Source organism: Herpailurus yagouaroundi, unplaced genomic scaffold, assembly GCF_014898765.1.
Source record: "Herpailurus yagouaroundi ecotype Mexico unplaced genomic scaffold, PumYag 214, whole genome shotgun sequence".
NCBI classification, from domain to species: Eukaryota; Metazoa; Chordata; class Mammalia; order Carnivora; family Felidae; genus Herpailurus; species Herpailurus yagouaroundi.
In genome coordinates this window covers 532,348-554,777 of record NW_024412445.1, presented here as the reverse complement: position 1 = coordinate 554,777, position 22,430 = coordinate 532,348, and the positions used below count along the sequence as shown (strand labels likewise).

General features: G+C 57.1%; 2 protein-coding genes across 5 annotated transcripts in view; one reads left to right on the top strand and one right to left on the bottom strand.

Annotated features, from left to right (window-relative positions):
* The first annotated feature begins 7,052 nt into the window (after window positions 1-7,052).
* Window positions 7,053-14,822, top strand: POLD2 (DNA polymerase delta 2, accessory subunit). 4 transcript variants are annotated; one of them, XM_040454950.1, is made up of 11 exons: window positions 7,053-7,176; window positions 8,687-8,959; window positions 11,549-11,670; window positions 11,847-11,970; window positions 12,251-12,365; window positions 12,523-12,721; window positions 12,927-13,007; window positions 13,168-13,325; window positions 13,545-13,672; window positions 14,099-14,200; window positions 14,561-14,822. In XM_040454950.1, exons 2-11 carry the CDS (start codon window positions 8,740-8,742, stop codon window positions 14,719-14,721), a joined length of 1,410 nt encoding a protein of 469 aa, XP_040310884.1. In that variant the 5' UTR covers window positions 7,053-7,176; window positions 8,687-8,739; the 3' UTR covers window positions 14,722-14,822. The 4 variants fall into 4 exon arrangements, with proteins under 4 accessions (XP_040310884.1, XP_040310882.1, XP_040310883.1 ...); XM_040454948.1 differs by lacking the exon at window positions 7,053-7,176 and adding an exon at window positions 7,521-7,594; XM_040454949.1 differs by lacking the exon at window positions 7,053-7,176 and adding an exon at window positions 7,637-7,829.
* A 52-nt stretch (window positions 14,823-14,874) lies between these two features.
* AEBP1 (AE binding protein 1) overlaps window positions 14,875-22,430 on the bottom strand; it is a 9,783-nt gene continuing 2,227 nt past the window's right edge. The window contains 20 exon segments of the mRNA XM_040454947.1: window positions 14,875-15,750; window positions 15,970-16,069; window positions 16,204-16,343; window positions 16,427-16,778; window positions 16,948-17,127; window positions 17,250-17,446; window positions 17,689-17,812; window positions 18,095-18,180; window positions 18,285-18,429; window positions 18,527-18,611; window positions 18,843-18,982; window positions 19,062-19,171; window positions 19,816-19,869; window positions 19,979-20,062; window positions 20,345-20,422; window positions 21,045-21,122; window positions 21,211-21,345; window positions 21,508-21,579; window positions 21,706-21,765; window positions 22,278-22,430. The exon segment at window positions 22,278-22,430 is cut by the window's right edge and continues 7 nt beyond it. Coding sequence (XP_040310881.1) covers window positions 15,110-15,750; window positions 15,970-16,069; window positions 16,204-16,343; window positions 16,427-16,778; window positions 16,948-17,127; window positions 17,250-17,446; window positions 17,689-17,812; window positions 18,095-18,180; window positions 18,285-18,429; window positions 18,527-18,611; window positions 18,843-18,982; window positions 19,062-19,171; window positions 19,816-19,869; window positions 19,979-20,062; window positions 20,345-20,422; window positions 21,045-21,122; window positions 21,211-21,345; window positions 21,508-21,579; window positions 21,706-21,765; window positions 22,278-22,430 — 3,014 coding nt within the window. The 3' untranslated portion in view covers window positions 14,875-15,109.

The following is a 22,430-nucleotide window of genomic DNA, read 5'->3' as shown; positions in this document are numbered from 1 at the left end:
GCTGATGCAGGCCAGGCAGTTGCATCTGGAGCTGAGCTCGTAGCCACCGTTACGCACTGGCTTCAGACGTCACGTCTTCCACGCGTGACCACCATGGTAGCTGACACACACAGGCACTCTTGATGCCTCTGGTTCCTTGCAGTGAACTTTGCCCTGGACAATCCTCACGTCCACCCTAGGAGGATGTTATTTTTATCCCTGTCCACCAGGACACCCCAGGGCACAGGGGACCAGTGACTCTGTCCTCAGGGCTTGCAGGTAGGAAGCTCTCTGGGCAGGGTCCTTCAAGATTTACTGGAGGTCAGGCCTCTGGGGGTGGGGCTGTGTTTGTGTCCTTTCTTCATTTGTTGCTGAGTAGAGGACACCCAGTGTCCTCTCTGTGGGCTGTTATCAGCATTGAAACCTTTCAGAGTTGGGGGGTGGGAGGGTGGGGAGGGTGGGTGATGGGTATTGAGGAGAGCACCTTTTGGGATGAGCACTGGGTGTTGTATGGAAACCAATTTGACAATAAACTTCATATATTGAAAAAAATAAATAAATAAAAATAATGAAAAATAAAACTATTAAGAGTTACAAAAGGGGGCCACAAAGCATTAAACCCCTAGCATGGGCACTTAAAAAAAAAAATGGGCCAGAGATTTTGACACCTCACCAGAAAAGATATACTGATGGCAAATAAGCATGTGAGATGTTCCACAACGTTTCATCAGGGAAATGCAAATTATAACAATGATACCACTACACCCCTATTAAAATGGCTAAACTCTGGAACGCTGACAACACCCAGTGCTGGTGAGGATGTGGAGCAACATTGCTGGTGGGAATGCAAAATGAAGCTGCCATTGTGGAATGTAGTTTGGCAACTTACTACCATGTTAAATACTCTTATCATACATTCCAGCAATTATGCTCCTGGGTATTCACCAAAGAAGTTGAAAACTCACATACACACAGAAACCTGTACACAGATGTTTATAGCTGCTTTACTCATAATTCCCCAAATGGAGAGGCTACCAAGATGTACTCCAGTAGGTAGATGAATAAATGAACTGTGGTCCATCCAGACAGTGGAATATCATTCAGTGCTAAAAAGAAATGAACTGTCAAACCATGAAGACCTGGAGGAAATTGAAATATGCATCACTAAGTGAAAAAAGCCAGTCTGAAGATGCTGCATACTTTGATTCCAACTCTGTGATGTTCTGGAAAGCATACAACTATGGAGACAGTAAAAACAAAAAACAAAAAACAAACCAGCGATTGGTTAGGGTGAAGGGAATGGATGACTGGCAGGACACAGAGGATTTTTAGGGAAGTGTCTGTACAAATCTATAGTGGTGGGTACATGTCATGATACATTTGTCCAAACCCATGGAATATACGACACTGAGAGTGAGCCTGGATGTCCACTCTGGACTCTGGGTGACGATGATGTGTCAGTGCAGGTTCATCAGTTGTAGCCAATGTTCCATCTGGTGGGGATGTTGACAATAGGAGAGGATAATCATGGGTGGGGGCAGGGGGCACTTGGGAAATCCCTGTACCTTTCACTTAACTTTGCTGGGAATCTAAAGCTGCCCTAAAAATAAAGTCTGTGTTTAAAATGTACAATAACTGAAGTGAAAAATTCACTAGAAGTGTTCAAAAGTAGGCTTGAGCAAACCTGAAGACAGGACGGTTGAAATCATCAAGACTGAGAAACCAAGAATGAACAATGAAGAAGTGTGAACAGAGCCTGATGGCCTGTGGGACATGGTCAAGTCGACCAACGCACACATTGTGAGAGATCCAGAAGAGAGACAGAGAGGGGCAGAGAGACTATTTGAAGAAATAATGCCCCCAAACTCCCCACATTTGACTAAAGACATGAATACAAACATCCAAGAAGCTCAACAAACTCCAAGTAGGAAACATTCAGAGAGCCACACAGAGACACATTACAGTCAAGCTGCTGAAAGTGAAAGACAAAGAGAAAATCTTAAAAGCAGCAAGAGAGACAGAAGTGATTCATCACATGCAAGGGTGTCCTCAAAAAGAATGTCAGCAGATTTCTCATCAGGAACCTTGGAGGCCAGAAGGCAGTAGGTTGATAGATTCATGCACTAAAAGAAAAAAAAAAAAAAAAACCTGTCAGTTGAGAATCCTATATCCGGAAAACTGTCCTTCACAAATGAGGGGGAAATGAAGAAATTCCCAGATAAGCAAAAGCTGAGAGAGTTCATCACACGAGACCTGTCCTACAGGAGACACTCAAGGAAGTCCTGCAGGCAGAGATGAAAAGACTCTAGGCAGTAACTCAAAGCCAAATGAAGAAGTAAATTTCCGGTATAGATAAATACATGGACAATTATAAAAGCTAGTGTGAAATAACAAGATGTACATGTCGGGTTCTGCCTCTGTCTGCTGATAGAGCTCTTAAAACTCTTGTAATTTCCTAAGTAATGAGAGCACTGGGCACATCTTTTTTTTTTTTAATATTCAGTCTCTGGTGCCAGTTCCTGACGCAGAGCTCTTAAATCTCATGGGATTTCCTGGGTGAAAGGAATGTCTTTTGCTCTAATGGGTGATTCTGAGTGGGCTCCTGGATGGCTTTAGGAGGGCTGCTCACCAGAAACATGAAGCCACGACTAAGAGCTTGGAGTGCTCAGCCTTGCCCCACAAATCCTCTGGGAAGCAGAGAGGGGCTGGACAGTGAGCCAATGACTGATCTTGACGACATGATAAAGTCCCTACAGTACAGGGTTCCCAGAGCTCCAGGGAACATCCATATTCCAGGAAGGTGACACAGTCTGGCTTCACAGAGGCAGGGGCTCTTATGCTCACGATCCCTTCTGACATCACTCTGTATATCCCTTCATTTGGCTCTTCATCAGTCTCCCTTGCCATATCCTTTTATATAATAAAATGGTAAATATAAGTGTTTCCCTGAGGTCTATGAGCCATTATAGCAAATTATTCAACCCAAAGTTCAGGGTTGTGAGAAGCCTGATTTATAACCTGCTGGTCAGAAGTCTAAGTTACACCTTGAACTTGAGATTGGCATCTGAAGTGGGGACAGTCTTGTGGGTGTGAGCCCTTACTCGTGGGATCTGACAGTAACTCCAGGAAGACGATGTCATAATTGAAGTGAACTAGAGGAGACTCAGCTGGCATCACAGAGAATTGCTTAACATGTGGAAAACCCACACATCTTATGTCAGAAGTACTGTGAGTGTGTGCTGAAAGAGAAACCACAGAGGAGCGTGTCTTTCCAACTCAGCTAGTGTTATGGTAATATTGCTTTGTAACTCCATCAACTGGTTCATAAATCCACCAAGTGGGATTTATTTCTGAAATGTAAGAATGGTTAGACATACCACAACGGATCACTGTAACAGACCGCATTAACAGAGATTTTCTTAACTGATGCAGAAAAAGTACTTGACAAAATTTAACATCCTTTCATGATAAGAAAAAAAAAACCCACTCAACAAACTAAGAATAGAAGGAAAGTACCTTAGGTAATAAAATACAGATACGAAAAACCCACAGCTAAAATCAAACTCAATTATAAATGACTTAAAGCTTTTCCTCTAAAATCAAGAAGAAGAAGTGGTGCCTGAGTGGCTCAGTCGGTTAAGTGTCCGACTTTGGATCAGGTCATGATCTCGCAGTTCGTGGGTTTGAGCCCCACGTGGGGCTCCATGCTGCCGGTGCAGAGCCTGCTTGGGATTCTCTCTCCCCCTCTCTCTCTGCCCCCCCCCCCACTCAAACTTTCTCTCTCAAATAAACTTAAAAAGTAATAAAAAAGATAAAAATAAAAACCATTTACATAGTATCAAAAGAACAAAACACTTAGGAATTAGCATAACCAAGAATGTGACACACTTGTACACTGGACACTAAAATACATTGCTGAAAACAGCCAAGGACATACTCTCTTAGCCTTAGCACCATCTTGTTGGAAACCTCTGCATCATGAAAGCCAAGTGGAGGAAGAAGCGAATGTGCAGGCTTAAGTGTAAAAGATGAGGCAGGGGTACCTGGGTAGCCCCATCAGTTGGGTATCTGACTCTTGATTTCTTCAGCTCAGGTCATGACCTCACGGTTTGTGGGTTAGAGCCCCACATCAGGCTCTGCACTGACAGCATGGAGCCTGCTTGGGATTCTGTGTCTCCCTCTCTCTGCCCCTCCCCCACTTGCTCTCTATCTCAAAAATAAACATTAAGAAAGAAAGAAAGAAAGAAAGAAAGAAAGAAAGAAAGAAAGAAAGGAAGGAAGGAAGAAAGAAAGAAAGATGAGGCAGAGGTCCAAGTAAACCACTAGCTTGTGCACCCACAGAAGCCGCAGGAGCAGAAACAAGGAAAGCCAGAGGCCAGGGATGCTGGTACAAATTGTTGGACTGCATGCCTACTTTCTAGAACTTGATTCAATGACTCTAGAACATCCATCATCATCTGATTGCAATGACACAGCACAAGCCTTGCTCATACCAAAACAGTCCCTTTTAGTCCTTTGCCCTGGACCTGTGACTTTCAGGACTAACTCTGTTTCCACTTGTGGCTGAATATAACATGTGTACAACAAATCATCTCTTCTGCTGTCTTAGCTGAAAAAAAAAAAACAAGACAAACTAAAGACATAACTGGAAAGACATTCCATGTTCATGTATTAGAAGATTTAGTATTGTTAAAGTGTATTACTCAAAGTGATCTACAGATTAAATGCAATCTCTATCAAAACCCCAATGATATTTTTTGCAGAAATGGAAAAACCCTTTCTGAGATCCATATGGAATCTCAAGGGACCCCAAATAGCCAAACAATCCTGAAAAAGAACACAGTGGGAGGACTCACACTCTCTGATTTCAAAGCCTACAACAAAGCTACAATAATCAAAACAGTGTGGTACTGGCATAAACACAGACAGACCAGCGAAATAGCCCAGAAATAAACCTTTGCATGCGTGGTCAAATGATTTTTGACAAGGATGCCAAGACCATTCAATGAGAAAAGGACAGTGTTTTCAAAACATGGCATTGGGAAAACTGGATATGTACATGCAAAAAGTGAAGTTGAACCCTTACCTAAAATCATATATAAAAATTAATCCTACACAGATAAAAGACGTAAGCCTAAGAGCTACAACTATAAAACTCTTAGAAGAAACCATAGGGGGAAAGCTTCATGACACTGGATTTGGCAATGACTTCTTGGCTATGACACCAAAGGTACAGGTTATAAAAAAAATAACAGAGTGCATACACTCAGTGTCACTAATCATTAGGGAAATGCAAATAAAAACCACACTGAGATTCAACCTCACACCCATTAGGATGGCTACCATCAAAAAACCAGAGGGGCACCTGTGTGGCTCAGCTGGTTAGGCGTCCAACTTCAGCTCAGGTCATGAATTTGCAGTTCATGGCTTCAAGCCCCACATCGGGCTCTGTGCTGACAGCTCAGAGCCTGGAGCCTGCTTCTGATTCTGTGTGTCCCTCTCTCTGCCTCTAAAAAAGTCTCATGCTCTGTCTCTCTCTGTCTCTAAACATTTAAAAAATTAAAAAAAAAAAGGGAGTTCGTGTTAAAAAACCAGAAAAGAACAAGTGTTGGCCAGGATGTGGAGAAACTGAAAAACCTTGTGTACCGTAGGTGGGAATGCACAGTGGTGCAACAGCTGTGGAAAACTGTGTGTGTGTGTAGGGGGAGGTCTTCAAAAAACTAAACATGGAAGGGGCGCCTGGGTGGTTCAGTTGGTTAAGCGACCGACTTCAGCTCAGGTCATGATCTCACAGCTTGTGAGTTTGGGCCCTGAGTCGGGCTCTGTGCTGACAGCTTGGAGCCTGAAGCCTGCTTTAAGATTCTTTGTCTCCCTCTCTCTCTGCCCCTCCCTCACTGATGCTTTGTTTCTCTCTTAAAAAAAAAAAAAAAAAAAAAAATTAAACATAGAATTACCATTTGCTCCAGCAATTGCACTTGTAGGTAAGCAGCATTATTCATGTAGTCACAAGATGAAAACGAGCCAAATGTCAATTGACGAACTGAATGGATGCACAAAAGGTGGTTTGTACCCACAAAGTATTATTGGCCCATAAAAAAGAAGGAAATTCTGACACGTTACAATATGGAGGTATCTTGAAGATGTACCCCTTAAATACATGATAAGCCAGATACAAAGAGACAAATATTTATGATTCCACTTGTATGAGGTACCCTAGAAGAGGCTCATTCATAGAGACAGACAGCAAATTGGAATTACTGGAGATGGGGGGAGGGAGTGTGGGATTACTGTGTTACCGGGACAGAGATTCAGTTTGGAATAATGAAACGGGTCCAGAGATGGGTGGTGGTGATGGCTGCACAACACTGTGAATATATTTAATGCCCCTGAACTAGACACTTCACAGCGGGTGAAACGGTATTTTTCCAGAATAAAAAACTGCACATAAAAACACGCGAGTGCACATCACAGAAGACCCCTACCCTGCACCGCAGGCGCAACCACCCAGCCCCGGCTTTCCGGGGACACTCTATCGGGCTCTGAGGGGCCCACTCCCAAAGGCGCAGCTTCTGTCGAGCCTTCAGCTCCCTGAGGCCTTTTATGTATCTACACATTTAAGAACATCTTTGGTTTCACGTCCAAAGAGCCCTAAGTGGAGAGAACAAATCGGGGTTCGTTTTCTGTCGCAAAGTAAGAACTTAGCAATTGCCAGCCGTGGTCCAGCTGCCACGTGGCATCGGTGGGCCGCAGGTCTGCGCCCGAGCTCGGGGCAGCAAGGAGCACAATTCTCCAAACGTTTCACGGATGCTGCACAAACGCGTCCCCACCGTCGGGAGCCCGCCCCACCCCCCACGACCGACGGCACCGGCCCTGGGCCCCCGCCGCCTTCCCCGGGCTGTGACAGCATGCGATGCAGCAGCAAATGTGAAGGATCTCCTGCAGCAGGAGCTCTGGGGTGCCACCCGCCCTCACGACCCCCGTTGTCCTGGAGACCGGACCGGCACCGGAAGCGGCGCGCAGGGAATGACGCTCAGTGCGTGCGACCCGCCCCGCGGCTGCGCGTGCGAAGGTGGGAGCGAGCTCCGCGGCCAGGGCGCCCTGGCTCCGGGCATCGGTGCCGTGGCGGGGGAGAGCACCCCGCAGCGGGCGCGGCGCCGGGACAGCCGAGGGCGGGTGCAGGATGAAGGAGAGTTCAGTGTACGCTGGGCCACGGCCTGTCCGCTTCCCTAACACTAACCCTAGCCCGAAGCGCTCCTCCTCTGTCCCGGACCGCAGTCCCCAGCTCTGCTCTCCGCCCGCGGACCTCAGGCACAGGCCTCGGGACACGCGAACGCTCGGGTCTCGCAGCACCCATCGGCCCGCGTAGTCCGGGAAACGCGGGGCGCGACCAGAGGCGGGGCGATCGCGGATTGGCAGGCCCCACGGTGATGGACGGAACGGGCGGGTTGGTGATTGGTAGAGGCGTCAGGGGCGGGGCGCGCGAGCCCAGGGAGGTGGGCGGGCCCCGAGGTGATAGACGGAGCGGGCAGCTTGGTGATTGGCTGGAGGCAGCACGCGGAGAGGGGCGGGGTGGTGCGCGCGGATTGGCGGGAGGTGGCCGGCAGCGCGCGGCTTGGTGAGTGAGGTCCCGCGTCCCCCGGCCCGCGTGGCGGCGGCGGCGGCGGGGCCGGGGTTCCGAGTCCGCGCGTGGCGGAGGCTGGGCGGCTTCTCTCAGGGTCCCTGCTGCATTCGACAAGCTGAAGTTAGAGCGCGGGCCAGGACTTCTTCCAGGGCTGCGGCCCCGCTCAGCTCGTTTGGGCCGGAAGTCAGTCCGATTCCGCCCCGGCCCAGAGCCGTGCGGTACAAGCAGGGTACGGGCACCTAGCGGCTGCCCTGAAACCATGCACGAAAAAGGAGGGACCGAAGGCCGTCCCATGTGCACTGTCCGACGGTTTGCACCGGGCTCGTGGTTCAGAGTGCGGCTCGGTGCGGCCCGGGCTGCTGCCGGGAGGCGGGGTTGGGGCTCCGTGCGGTTTGGGCGTCCACGGGAGGCGGGGTCGGGGCTGCGTTCGGTTTGGGCGGCCGCCGGGAGGCGGGGTCGGGGCTCAGTAAACAGTAAAATGGGAGAAATAGAAGTGCCAAGGGACGGTTGCAGTTGAAGAGGGTGAAGCGTTAGCAAAGACAGAGAGAGCAGGGTATGGGGAGCCAGCGAGTCTGCACCTGTAGGCAGTGGAGGGAGAAGAGCTGGGGCAGATGTCAGTAGAGACTTGGGGTTTTAGTCACTGAAACGGAGGGCCTTTTGAGCACAGGAGTGACTGATTAATATTTTGTTTTGTTTAAAATAGGCTTATTATTTTATGGTAGACTTATATGATAATGAGACTGCCCTCATGCCCTGAGATGGGGCAGGTGCGGAGGAGCAAGATGGGGGTGGATGGCAGGTAGAATTGGGACGCCCGCTAGTTGTCTAGGTGGAGGTGCGAGGCCAGCCGTGGATACCTGGGGCAGGTCTGGAGAGCTCTGGGTGGGAGAAGCGTTTCCTAGCTCTCCTTTCTGGATGAGGATTCCAAGGCACACTTTGGTATCCAGCACAGCTGCCATCCTGAACCATGTGTGGGGAGAGCCGCAGCTCTCCCCTCCTCTCCCAGTGCTCATGGGTGCAGTGGAGACACACCAGGAAAGCCATGGAGTGGGCAGGGGTTGCAGGGACACGTCTGTGTGTTCACAGTGACTGCCTCCTCCTCGGCGTGAGCACCAGGTCTGGACGCATCCAGCGCAGCCATGTTCTCTGAGCAGGCTGCCCAGAGGGCCCATACTCTGCTCTCCCCGCCGTCAGCCAGCAATGCCACCTTCGCCCGCGTGCCTGTGTCCACGTACACCAACTCCTCGCAGCCCTTCCGGCTGGGGGAGCGCAGCTTCAGCCGGCAGTATGCCCACATTTATGCCACCCGCCTCATCCAAATGAGGCCCTTTCTGGTGAGCCGGGCCAAACAGCACTGGGGTAAGTGATGAATTCGGGGAAGTGCTTCCTCCCCACCAGCCCAGAGGGTCCCTGGAGTTTTCAGAAATGTCATATGAGGGACCTGGTAGAGCTGGAACCTTCTTCAATTTATCCCACTTCTCAGTTATCTTGGGAATGTAAACCTCTTTGTGCCTCAGTTTCTTATTCAGGTAGTCATGAGGATTAGCTTAGGAATTGCTAGGTTTAGAGTGAGGTTTACTTCCGAGGCTGGGTGAGATGGGGCTGAGCTCTGGCGTAGCCGTGATGATTTCACTGGTGTAAGCGTACGTTTTTCCTTTTCTTGAGTTCAGATTGTGTGTTCATGCTGTGGCTAGCAAGGGGCTCAGTGTGGCAGGCCAGCCACCAGGCACTGGGAGCCAGGGTGTCCGTGAAGACACCCACCACCTCTCTAGGGGGCTTCCTGTGTGCTCGCTGATGTCTGTCTGTCTGTCTGCTTCTCCTCTGCACCTTCCGTGTTGGTTGGGCATGAGTCTCCTGTCTCTGGGGCTCTCCTGTCTTTCCTAATCAAGGGGCCTGGGCAAGGCACATCTTTTCTTTTTTCCCCACTTCTTCTGTGCTCTCTCCTGCAGGATTCCCGCCTTTGACTTTTGCTGCCTCACTCAATTCTTCTGTTTATAAGAGTGGCTTTCCATGTAGTTTTCAACTCCTCTGTTACATTGTTAAACTGGAATGTTCATAGGTGGGACCGTGTCTTACTCATTTTCCTTGCCCCCAGCACTGGACTCGGTGGTCCCAGCTCTGGCTGCACACTGGAAGCAGCAGGAAGGCTGTGGGACAGAGGTGCCTGTCCCGTCCCACCCCACTGAGCCGACGGCATCGCCTCTGGTTTCATTATAGGCACGAGAACTAGACCATCACACCTGCCAGGGATGTTTTCTGTTGTCTCTGTTGCAGGCACGAGTGCTGTCACCTTTCCTCTCTTCACATGATGAGGGGCTCCTTCCTCTGGCTCCCAGTGGCCTTTTCCTCACTTCCCTTGCAGCTTCCTCCATTCTCCTCGGTTTCTGTGTCACTGCTATCATTCTGGTACCACACCTGTCTTGCAGTCACCATTCCTGCTAACAAAGCTGCCCAGTGACAGAAAACAGCTGTCTTACTCTGCCCACAGATGGGTCAGTAGTTCAGACAGCGGCCGTGGTGAATGGGGCCTTGGCTGGGGTTGAAGCTGGCTTCTCCCAGAATGCGTCCCTGCGCATGGATTCCGCGTGTCGCCAGGCTTTCCGACCAGACTTCAGCCTGTCCCGGGACTTGTCTGTCTCTCTTGAGCTTCCCGACCACGCTGAACCCCTTCTCAGTGTTGGCATCGCCTCCGCCTGGCACGCTCTTTCCCCGTCTTCCCTCGTGACCTCAGCTTACTGTCCTGTGCTTTGAGAGGCCACAGCAGCCCTCAGGGCTTTCTTGTTCCCTTTGCCTTGGCTCCCGCTGGTTTGGAAGCTTGCGGAGGGTGAGGACAGGCCTTGGTGTTCACTCTTGGTGCTGGTGTCTGGCCCGATGCCCACACGCTGTCCAGCTGGACAGCTGTCCTGCCCTCGACACAGGGCTGTGTGGCTCTACCAGGTGCTCAGCTGCATTCGTTGGGCCCCAGCTGTGTACCCTTGGACGCGTCACTCAATCTCCCTGTGCCTCCGTTTCCTCAGCTGTATATCGGGGCAGTAACATCTACTCCGGCGTGTTGTCAGCGTGGAGAAGTTCCACTTGCTGCTCGGCACGGCCCCCCCCGGGGTTAAGCGAGGGCCCTGCAGACAGGCTTTGGGGGTGTGTTTCCATGCCATTTCTGTCTGGTGCTGGCGCTCTCCTCTTGTTTTGAACTACCCACCTCCACTCCCTGGGATGTAGATCTGTGGAATGTTCTTGGTTACTCCAGGGCAGAAGGGGCTCAGGAAGAGGTTGGTCCAGCATACACAGGACCCCATCTGGTCCTGACAGCACTTCCCCAGGCTCAGGGTCTCTCCTGACAAACCCACAGGCCTCCTGGGACTTGCATTCCCTCTCTCCTGCCCGCGAGTCTGGCCGACTGCGCCTCTCTGATGTTTTTAGGGCAGGGCTGCGCAGAGAGTTGGCATGCTTCCTCCTCAGAGCCAGTGTCACAGTTAGGTATAAATGACGTAAGACTGTTGGTTCCCTATTGCTTTTTGCTGCAGCAGATGACAAAGCCACAAACTGAGCAGCTTAGGACAACAGAAATGTGATCTCAGTTCTGGAGGCCAGGAGTGTGACATCAGGTGTTGGCAGGGTCGCGCCCTCCGGAGGCTCTTAGGGAGGACCCTTCCTTGCCTCTTCCAGTCCCTGGTGGCTGCCTGGGCCTCCCAGTCTCTGCCTCCGTCTTCATGGTGCCTCCTCTGCACGTCTGCCTTTCTTATAAGGACACGGGATCCAGGGACCTAACCATATCCCGGATCCTTCTGTCCCGGGGCCGAGTCTACTAGTTTTGGGGGTCCTTGCCCCCGAAGGTCTCTTTCTTCTCCAGAGCCCAGGCCCGTGGGCTGCATGGCTCCGTGAGGCCTGTTGCAGTGCCCCAGGGTGGGCTGGGAGGGCTGCCTGGTCTGAGCTCATGCCCGTCACACTCAGGTGCTGGAGTCCAAATAAAGAAGCTGTGTGAGCTACAGCCCGGGGAGAAGTGCTGTGTGGTGGGGACCCTGTTCAAGGCCATGCCGCTCCAGCCATCCATCCTGCGGGAGATCAGCGAAGAGGTGAGCCAGCTGGCTGACGCATGCCTCCCCTGGGACACGTCCTGTGGGCGCCCGTGGGACCTCCTGCCATGGTCCCAGGGAATCGGGGGTTGGGGTCACCGTGCCATCTCACTTGTGGGGCGCAGGAGCCTTGGTGGCCTCCAGCCCCAAAACTACCTCCCGTCTCCGAATTCCAGCACAACCTACTCCCCCAGCCCCCACGGAGCAAATACATCCATCCGGACGACGAGCTGGTCTTGGAAGATGAACTGCAGCGCATCAAACTGGAAGGCACCATTGATGTGTGCAAGCTGGTCACAGGTAGGGGCAGGAGGGGTGGCCTGTGCACACAAGTGCTGGCACATCCCTGCCTCCCTGGAGTGCTGGGTTCAGGGTCAGACAGTGGGTGAGGCCTGAGGGGGGCGCCAGTGTTCCTGCCTCCACCCAGAGGCCGTGACCCCGGGAAGCACACTCGGTCCCAAGTCCTAGGTGATCATTTGCCAGCGCGGCACAGGAGAACTGGACGGTTTTGCATTGTGAGTGACTGGAAGCAAGCGGTTCTTGGGCTTCCCTCCTGGAGGCTAACAGCACTGCTCTGCAGGGACGGTCCTGGCCGTGCTCGGCTCTGTGAGAGACACTGGGAAGTTTCTGGTGGAGGACCACTGCTTTGCAGAGCTTGCTCCTCAGGAGCCCGCACCCTGCCTTGACACAGACAGGTGAGGAGCAGGTGCACAGGGGCCCGGCCGGTGGTCCCGGGAAATCACAGGTGCCGGGCTGCATGTCTCCTGCTCACCCGTGATGGCGGCCAGGGTGGGTGCAGAGCAGGGACACCTGCCGTCTGGGCACCCACGAGGACCCCGACTTCTCCCGCAGGTTTGTGCTGCTGGTGTCTGGCCTGGGCCTGGGTGGAGGTGGGGGCGAGAGCCTGCTGGGCACCCAGCTGCTGGTGGATGTGGTGACCGGGCAGCTGGGGGACGAGGGGGAGCAGTGCAGTGCCGCGCACGTGTCCCGGGTCATCCTGGCCGGGAACCTCCTGAGCCACAACACCCAGAGCAGAGACTCCATCAACAAGGTACAATGCCTGCCTGCCTACATTCAAGCTCCTCCTTCCTCCGGGAGAGTCGGGGTCCAGGGCCTCACATGTCTGGTGGGATGTGCCCTGCGGTGATGCCAGGACCTCTGCTTGGGGCCCACTCTGAGGGCAGGGGAGCCTGTGGTGCAGACCCTAACCACACCCAGCAGCGGGGGCCTCACAGCCTGTTGACTCGTATCCCCAGGCCAAGTACTTAACCAAGAAAACCCAGGCAGCCAGCGTGGAGGCTGTCAAGATGCTGGATGAGATCCTCCTGCAGCTGAGTGTGAGTGAGCTGGGGGCCAGCTGGGTGATGACATTGGGGTCTCTGAGGCTGCAGCTGGGCACCAGAAGGCGGGCCGGGGGAGGGGTGGGTGAGATCTGGAGGGGCCACATATGGAGGGCGCCGGGCCTTACAAAGCTCCCGACTCTCCCTATGCCTTCAGGCCTCGGTACCCGTGGATGTGATGCCGGGAGAATTTGACCCAACCAACTACACACTCCCCCAGCAGCCCCTGCACCCCTGCATGTTCCCGCTGGCCACTGCCTACTCAACCCTCCAGCTGGTCACCAACCCCTACCAGGCCACCATTGATGGAGTCAGGTAGCCACTTGCAGCCACACCCCAGCTGAGCACTGGCCTCTTGCCTCGGTGGCACTGGGAGGGGAGGGTTGGGTCCAGGGCTGCAGTTGGCCGGGACCTAGTGTCTTTGTCAAAGTTGGCCTGGGACAGCAGCCGTGAGAATGCAGGGGGAGCTCTGGGCCCTGTGGGGGTACAGCTGCTGGCTCCCAGGGTGGGGATCAGCTGAGCCTTGCCTTGCAGATTCCTAGGGACATCAGGACAGAATGTGAGCGACATTTTCCGGTACAGCAGCATGGAGGACCACCTGGAGATACTGGAGTGGACGCTGCGCATCCGTCACATCAGCCCCACAGCCCCCGACACGCTAGGTAATGGGGTGAAGGGCCAAGAGGGTCCCAATGAGGGGGCCTGTGTGCTTGGAGGGTGGGCGTCATTTGTACCCAGCAATCCTGCCTTGACCTATCTAAGGAAAAGTCCAGATGCTTGGCCCTCATTCTGGAAGGTACTCTGGAGCTTTCCCTCAGGGCTGAAGGCCACGGGGAGCATATCAGGAGTTTGGGCTGGTCAGAGCCTCGCACGCTGCCACAGGGCCGCCCAGGAGGGTGAAGGTGGCGGGCACGTTCACCTGTCCCCAGGCTCATGTGGCGATGTCTGGATCCTAGCAGGCAGGGCTGCTACCAGCATAGCCTGAGTGTGTGTGAGCGGGTGGGCTGTGGTGCTCGGTGAGGAGGACCCCACCCCGGCCGTGTGCGGTGCCGAGCCCAGAAGCCGCAACCACTGTGGGCCTTCCCCAGGTTGCTACCCCTTCTACAAGACAGACCCGTTCATCTTTCCCGAGTGTCCTCATGTCTACTTTTGTGGGAACACCCCCAGCTTTGGCTCTAAAATCTTCCGAGGTAAGTCCTTTCTTCTGGGGGCCTCAGGCCTGGGCTGTCATGAGAGGGCAGGGCTCGCAGAAAAGGCTGCACTGGAGTCCCCAGGCCCCGTGGGGTTAGGCAGCCTGCCTGGTGGCCCGCTGGCTGAGTGGGGGCTGAAACGGCCCACACGTGTGCAGTGGTGTTCATGCTCACCCCGGTCAGCATGGCTTTAGCCTCTGACCGTCCTGCTGTCTTGGGCCCTTGCATCTGGCCAGGAGCTTCCGAGGCCAGCACTCCCATGGTGTGCTGATGGGGAACTCCTGTTTGCTTCTGGTGACTTCCCTTGGAGGCCAGGCCCACCCAGAACCTGAGGGGGCGCCTGTGTGGCTTCTCTGCTAGGCCCAGAGGACCAGAGGGTGCTGCTGGTGGCTGTCCCTGACTTTAGCAGCACGCAGACCGCCTGTCTCGTGAATCTGCGCAGCCTGGCCTGCCAGCCCATCAGCTTCTCAGGCTTCGGAGCTGAGGAGGAGGACCTGGGGGGCCTGGTTCTGGACCCCTGACTCACAGAGATCCCGGCCACCCTTTCCCCACAGTGTTGGCACCACAGCAGGGGGTGCTTTGTAATAAAAGCCTGACCTTGTGCTGGCGTTGAGCTCCTGCAGACCTGACCCCTGGCCAACATAACCCCCTCCTCCCCTCCCCACCAACACGTGTGCCATGAGCTTGCTTTATTGGTGTGGTCGGGCAGGTGGCTGACAAGTGTGCCCCACCCCCCCACCCCCCCGCCCCGCCGTGCCTGTTGTGTCTGAGGCTGGCAGGCCGGGCAGGAGCACCTCGCAGACCTGGGCTCCGAGATCTCGTGCCCGACTGGGCCCCCTCCTGGCCAGGCCCACGCCGATGGCTGGGGCTCCTGTGGCGGCGAGGGCTTGGATGTGGGCCGACCTGGGCTCAGAAGTCCCCAAAGTTCACTGTGTAGGTCTCGGCTGTGGTGAATGGGAAATCTGGACCCATGACTGTCTCCTCCTCCTCCTCCAACTCGTCCACTTCCATCTCCTCCTCCTCCTGGGGCCCCAGCTCTGTCCCAAACTCCGTCACCACCTCCGTGTAGGTCTCCGTCTCCGTTTCCGCCTCCTCCCAGCCCACTGTGGTGGTCTCGGGTGGAAAATGCCAGGGCCCCGGGCTGGAGCTGGGGGCAGGCGAAGGGCTGAAGGTGGGGGAGGGGGTGGGGGGCAGTGTGGTGACTGGTGTCGGCGCCGCGAGTGTGGTGGGGCCCGCCGTGGCGTTGAGGCGCCGAAGCCGCATCTGTTCGCGCATGCGCAGCCGGTACTGCAAGCGGCGGCGCTGCAGACGCCGCTGCTGGGGTGTCATGGGGCGCGACGGATCAATGTGTGGGATGGGCCGGTTCCCGTTCATGGCCATGATCTCCCGGATGCGCTTCCAGTTGGAGCGGGCCAGGATGAAGTTGCACTGGGTGGCCCCAATATCGTAGTCCACGTTGCAGGTCTTGGCGCTCGGGGTGTAGCCCTCCGCGTGAGCCGTCACGCGGTACTCACCCGGATTCAGGATGCGCCAGTAATCGCCACCGCCCGCTGCACAGAGAGGACAGGTTCTGCTGCCCTGGACTCTCTCGTACCCCCAGCCTCCAGCCCTCCTCTCTGAGATGCCCCCCCCCCCCCCCAAACTCCTGGCCCTCCCTGTGCCCAGGGTAGACCCTCCAGTGGGGACGCGGGGGATCAGGGCTCTGCCGGGCGTTGCCTCGCCACTGCCACACGGATCTGCTTGCCCGTACCCGCATGCAGACAAGGTACCTGTCTTCACACCGTGGTTGATGCCACTCACGGAGATGGTGGCATTGGCGATGGGGATGCCCTGCTCGTCTGTCACAACGCCCTTGATGCCACGGTGAACCTGCAGGAGGAGGCAAGCGTGGACGTGCATGCCAAGGCCCCACGCATTCCAGCGGCTCCCCTGTCCGGTCCCTGCCCCTCTGGACAGGGCTCCCTCGCGACCCCCACCCAGCCCACATGCTGCCGCGCCCCCACCTGCTCCATGAAGGTGAGCAGGGCCTCTTTGTTGTTCTCCCACTCCCGGGGCAGCTCACTCTCATGAGGGAACTTGTCACAGCCCAGGTAGATGGAGAGCTCCAGGCAGTTGGTGTGCAGGTAGCTGAAGTCATTGATAGCTGTGCGGGGGGCAGACACGGAACCGCAGTCAGCCCTGTGCCCCGCCACGTCCCCCGCCTCGGCCCCTCCCAGGCTGACTTACTCCCAGACCGGGGGTTCCACTTGGCCCCGTTGACGATGCCCATGCCACTGGTGTAGTCCTGTGCCTGACAGCCTCCCCGGTAGGGCTCAGTCATGGTGAGGTGGGCAGAGGCGTAGGAGATGGCCAGCCAGCGGAAGATGGCATGGTCTGGGGTCTCCTGGGCCTCAGACACCTCATCCTCATCTTCTCCCCGGGCGGCTGCCATGGCCGCGGCCAGCAGCTGCTCTTGAGTGGGTGTTCGGGCCATGTCATAGGGGTAGGACACAAGCCGCTCCCCGCCGTTCAGGTTCGCCCCCAGCACAAAGGGGTTCTTCTCCATCCACGCAATGATAGCCCGGACCTCTGTGGATACCTGGGGGTGGCCAGGGCGTGCGTCTGAGCTGTAGCCTCTATTACCCTCCCTGCCAGTACTCATGCCCCCTCTGTCCCCCCAGGCTTGTGCTGGCTCAGTCACCCACCAGCCCACCCCTCAAGTCCACAGCTCAGGACCCCAGGGTCCGGGCTGCTCCCCCAGGCCTTACCGTGGCATCTGGGGAGAGGTAGCGTTCAGGAATGGGCAGGTTATTGTTGGGGACCCGGTAGGGGACCCATTTCCTCTCCTCTGCTCCCCAGAGCACAGAGTTGAGATCTGGGAAGTCTTCGTAGATGTCAAAGCCCTCCTCAGTCCACAGCCCCATCGCCCAGTTCCCAAACTCAGAGCCCTGGAGGAACCGGTGGGTGTGGTGTCATCCGGCTCCGCCCCAACTCTCCCACCCCGCCCCGCTTCGCTGCCCCACCTGCCCACACAGCTTCTGGCCCCCACCGCCCCGCCCCACCCACCTACCATCTGTGCTGCCACCTCGTAGCCATCCGGGTTCAGTGAGGGTACCAGGTGGATGCGTGTGTCCTGCACCAGACTGCGCACACGGGGATTCCCGTCTCGGTACTCGCGGCAGAGGTACTGCATGAGGAGCAGCAGCAGCTCGCGGCCCAGCACCTCGTTGCCATGGATCCCGGCCGTGTATCTGAACTCAGGCTCCCCTGCAAGAGCAGGAGCCTCAGCAACCACTGGGCCTCCTGACGCCCCGGGGAATCTGAGGAAGGACCCAGACTGGCTCACTCCCAGTAGGATGGGGGCAGATGACGCTTGTTGGCCCTGGCAAGGCACACTGGGACCCCAGAGAGGCTCCAAAGACAGGCAGAGGCCCAGCTGCAGTGCCAGAGCCTCGCCTCGAATCCCTGCCAGGGAGGGCCAGGCCTCCAGGGGTCCACGGGGCCCTCACCCAGCTCGTGATCCCCAGGGTTGTCCGAGATCTCCATGGCATAGATCTTGAGCCCGCGTGAGCTCTTCCCCAAGCTGTATGTGCGGGTGATAGTGGGGCACTCCTCGTTCACCACCTTCATCAGCTGGGCTCGGGAGAGAACACGGAGTTATGAAGCCCCCCACCCACCTCCCGTGGAAGCAGTCCAGGCTGCGGGGAGGGCCAGGCCTCTCTACCGTCCTGGTCTGCACGGTAGGGAAAGCCTCTGTGGTAGGAGTGGCCCCTGAAGGCAACCCCAGCCCCTCTCCGGTCCTAGTGCCAGAGGGAGGGGCCCCCAGCTGAGCACTGGCTGGCGGCCCTCTCAGGGGGGCGTGTCTGGGATGGGAGCACTGGACACAAGCTCTGAGCCAGGGAACAAGCACCCCACCTGCCGCATGTCCTTGTAGCTGTGGTGCCGGAAATCCAGGTTGTCAGTGGTCACGACCTCATTCTGTGTATAGTAGCTGTGGACAGCTGCGGGGGGAGGTGGGGGGGACAGGCAGGGCCCTGAGCTGTGCCAGCCAGCCCCCAGGTGGCCCCAGCCACCCCTCTGAGCCCTGCCGGCCCCCTGCACTCACGGGACATAGGACACCCCAGCACCTCCAGGCGCATGCACAGGCTGCCGTTCCAGGTGAGTGGGTAGACGCGGATGAAGCGGGCCACCACCGGCTCTGGGAGCTCGCTCAGCACAGGTGTGTCCTTGTCCACGTTCCCATGGAAGGTCTGGGGAGAGGCTGACCTCAGAGTAGCTCCCCACCCCTGCCAAGAGCCCACCCTCAGTCCAGATGGTGGGTGCAGAGCTGACAGCTTGAGTGCGCACCATTTCTTCATAGCCGTTGGTGTACATCGTCCACGTCTGGCTGTCGTTGCTGAAGCCCACAAAGAAGGATGTCACAAAGTCGTCACTGGGGAGCAGATGGCGGTCAGAGCAAGGCTGCCTTCCCTGCCCCAGGTCCCGGGCACTCAGGAGCCGAAGCCCCTTCTTCCGGACCTGAGAACTTAAGAGCTAGCAGGGCTGTATGGTTCTTGAGCTGGCCCTGGGAGTGGCTCCCCTGCCCACTACGTGCCACGGAGGGGTGATTGGGGACAGGGCCCCTAAATGGCCCCCTGGAATGTCCCATCCACCCCTCACGTACTGGATGCTGGAGTCACGGCCCTGGGTGATGACACCTGTGAACTTGGTGGTCCTTCTGGTGTCCACCTCGATCCACTGGGTCTGAGCGTCATCCTCAGCACACCACGCCCCGTCATAGTAATCGTCCTCGGTGGCACCGGCCTGTTGGGGGCAGTGGGGAGAATGAGCGGTTGCAAGAGCCCCGCGCTCAGCCGCAAGATGGGCCCATCCCAACACCCACCTGAATGTTGAGCCGGCCGCGCTGGGCCCCCAGGCCGTGGCGCAGCATGGAGGAGGCCCGGATCTGGTTGTCCTCAATGCGGTGGGACTCCATCCCGATGGGGGGACACTCTGGGGACATAGAACCCGAAGAATGGTGGCCCACTGGCTTGGTCACTCCCTCCACCAAACCCAGAACAAGGAGCCCAGAGCCCACCCCCCTTATATCAGGAGACGCCAGTCAGGGCGGCTCCACCTCAACATGTGCTTCCCCTGCTGGGACTCGGCTTCCTCATCTGGAGCGTGGGCAGATGATGCCAGCTCCAAAGGGCCACGGGCTCACATGAAACCACAGGCAACAGCCACCCCAGAGCTCAGCCACTCACAGGCATCATCCATATCAGGACCTTGTGCTGTGAGTTGTCCCCTAGGCTTCATCCCAGGGCAGAGACACTCCAGCACCTCTCCCTCCCTTCTGGGCCCCAAGAATTTAAGAGCAAGGAAGAGTTCTGGAGACCTGAAGCACCACCAGGAAATCCAGGTTTGCGACCCACATGTGACTTTGGGTCTTTTGCCCCCACCTCCTTTACCCTGCTGCCGCTGTGGGGACCCCAGCCCCCATACCCACCTCTCAGCACCCTCACACAGCCCCAGCCGCCCCACATACCCTCCAGTCCACACACCCATCTGCAGCCCCCTCCACACCCCAACCCCCAACCCCCACTCATTCCCCAGCCCCCCCACACCCATCTGCAGCCTCCGGGCCCCTCACTCACTGACTCTTTCTGTTGGAGCCCACTCTTCCTCCAGCTCCTCACCCTTCTGGGGTCCTGGAGGCAACAAAGGGAGGAAGTGGGGCAGAGGGTCCTGGAGCCTCAGGAATCCACTTGCTCTCCCACAGGGATCCCAGCTGTATGGGTCCAGCCCCCGGGCACACACCTTTGTGGTCCTTGCCCTTCTCCATGGCCCATTTGTCATCTGTCTCCTCCTCCTTGGGGCCACCTCCCTCCTTTTTGGGTTTCTCTGAATGGTGGAAGAAGCCTGTCATCTTAGCCCCGGGCTTCAGGGGGCATGGATGTGGGGCTGAGGGCAGGGGGCTGGGGTCAGACCTGCACTGGGGGCAGGGAGCTGGAGTGGGGGCCAGGCCTGCACCAGGGGCAGGGGGCTGGGGTGGGGGGCAGGCCTGCACCGGGGGCAGGGGGCAGGCGTGGGGGGCAGGCCTGCACCGGGGGCAGGGGGCTGGCGTGGGGGGCAGGCCTGCACTGGGCGTTGGGCTGGCAGTGGGAACAGCTTGTTTCCACTCACTCAGCTTCTCTTTCTCTTCATCTGTGTCCAGCTCAGTGTCGGGTTTCCTGGGTCTGGGAGGCCCGAAGTAATAGTCCACTGTGGGGAGGGAGAGCCTTGCTGAGGTGGCCCAGATGCTGCCCCAGGGCCCCCACTGTGAGCCAGAGACTGGACAGGACTGAGGGCGAGGTGAGGAAGTGGGATCGGGTGGGCCTTTAGACAGAGATGAGGAGGGAGGGGCTCCTGAGGGGAGGCCAGCTAGTCACAGACAGAATGGGCAAGACCCTGGGACGTCACCAGCCTGGCCTGGGAGGGCCTGGCCTGGGGAAAGGCAGGCCAGGCTGGGCAGGGGGTGGGACACACGCAGGATGGGCCTCAAGTAACACCTGACACCTGTGGCCAGGAAGGGGCGGACTTGAGTGAGAGCTGAGCTGGGGCCAAGAGATTGTTGGGGACCTGGGGGCAGGTCAAGGGCAGGGACCGACTCAGGCCCCCATAGAAGGGGATGCAGGAGGGAGAGAAAGGCGCTGGCCTCAGCCCATAGGATGGGAGCACAGGACAGAGAGGGAAACCCCAGGGAGCCAGGAGGCACCAGCCCAAGGGAGGAGAGCAGACTGGGCTGCGAGCCCAAGTGGGCATGGAGGGGAGGGGTGGCAGGGCATTGGGGATGCATCTCCCACTGAGCTACTGGAACCAGGGGTGTGGCAGGCAGGGCACTCACTGTCATCATAGTGGGGGATCACGTAACCGTCCCCATAGTCAGGAGGCAGCGGGGGTGGCAGAGGCTTCAGAGGAGGCTCTGTGGAGGTGGGAGGCAGGGGTGGGTCCGGAGCCCTCTCCCTCTGTGCCTGGCACCCTTCCCTCCCCTCCGGCTGCCCCCATCCTACCGATCCTCTCCGTGGGGGCCTCGAGCCCCGGCCCAGCTGGCTCAGCCTTCTCCTCAGGGCGCTCAGGCCAGAGCCGCTCGGGCCTCCTCCTGCTTGGGGGTGGCCGGGGCTGCTTCTGGCGCCGGATGTACTCAACTGAGTGGGAGGGTGGGCTCTGAGCCAGTCCAACTCACCCCCCCCCCCACCGCCTCAGACAGCAGTGGGGCTGGGAGGGCAGGGCCCCAGGTGAACCGACCACCAGTGGGTCCCCAGGCCAGGGGTCACAGTCCAGATGGGGGCAGAGGGGGGCCTACTCACAATCCTCATAGTCCTCCCTCTCTATCTGGTCGTTGTAGTCCAATGTGGGCGGCTCGGTCTCCTCCTCCGGCTCTGTGGGAAATGTTCGTGGGTGCCTTGTTGAAGACACTCACAGATGCCCCTGCCTGGGCCCATCCTGGAAACCCAGCCGGCCAAGGCAATCGGTCCCTCAGAGCCAAGTGAGTATCTCCCACTCACCAGACTGGCGATCCAAATCCGTTTCTCCTGGACCTGGCCAAGGACTTGGGAGGGCCCCTTCTGCAACAGAAACCCCAGAGGCAGGTGGATGGGAAGCCTGCCCTGAGCCCTCACTGTGCATGGAGCCAGACCTGGGTCCTGCCGACAGTACCCGATGCCTGACATGGCTCCCAGGAGGCCTGGGCCGCTCTGGATTTGGCCACCCTGATGGCACCCCCACAGCCAGAGAGCTGGAGGGCTTTCCAGGAAGCCCAGGCCCTGCTGTCTGGTCCAACAACATGCAGGAGGATGGCTCCGGTGGGGTCAGGGGACAGATCCCAGGACAGTAGATGGCAAAGCCCGGCCATGAGGCTGCCAAGCACCCCCTACTGGGCCGGGGTGAGGGGTGACCGCTGCACCGAGGGGGCTCCCACCCAATTGCTACGTTCATGACAATGACGAGGCTCCAGAGCCCACCCTGTCCAAGCGGCCCTTGGGATCTGCAGGAAGCTGAGCCCAGGGACCCCCCCCCCCCACCTCCCAGTAGCCTGGGAGGTCAAAGCCCCACAACCCCAGGAGGGGCCTGCACACACCTCCCTCCTGGGGCAGCATCTCAGGGCTGGAGCTGGGAGGCAGGGGCAATGGCCACCATGGGGTTTCTTCTGAGGGGGTCGGGGTGGGGGGCCTCTTCCCGGCCAAGGGCTTCTTGGTGGCCTTGGGTGGCTTCTCCTTGGGCTTCTTGGTGG

Bases quoted from the DNA above. Each gene is read 5' to 3' on its own strand.
- POLD2 (XM_040454950.1), top strand. From the start codon at position 8,740: ATGTTCTCTGAGCAGGCTGCCCAGAGGGCCCATACTCTGCTCTCCCCG. The intron at 11,971-12,250 runs GTAGGGGCAGGA...ACTGCTCTGCAG, and splicing joins TGTGTGCAAGCTGGTCACAG to GGACGGTCCTGGCCGTGCTC. The intron at 13,326-13,544 runs GTAGCCACTTGC...CTTGCCTTGCAG, and splicing joins GCCACCATTGATGGAGTCAG to ATTCCTAGGGACATCAGGAC.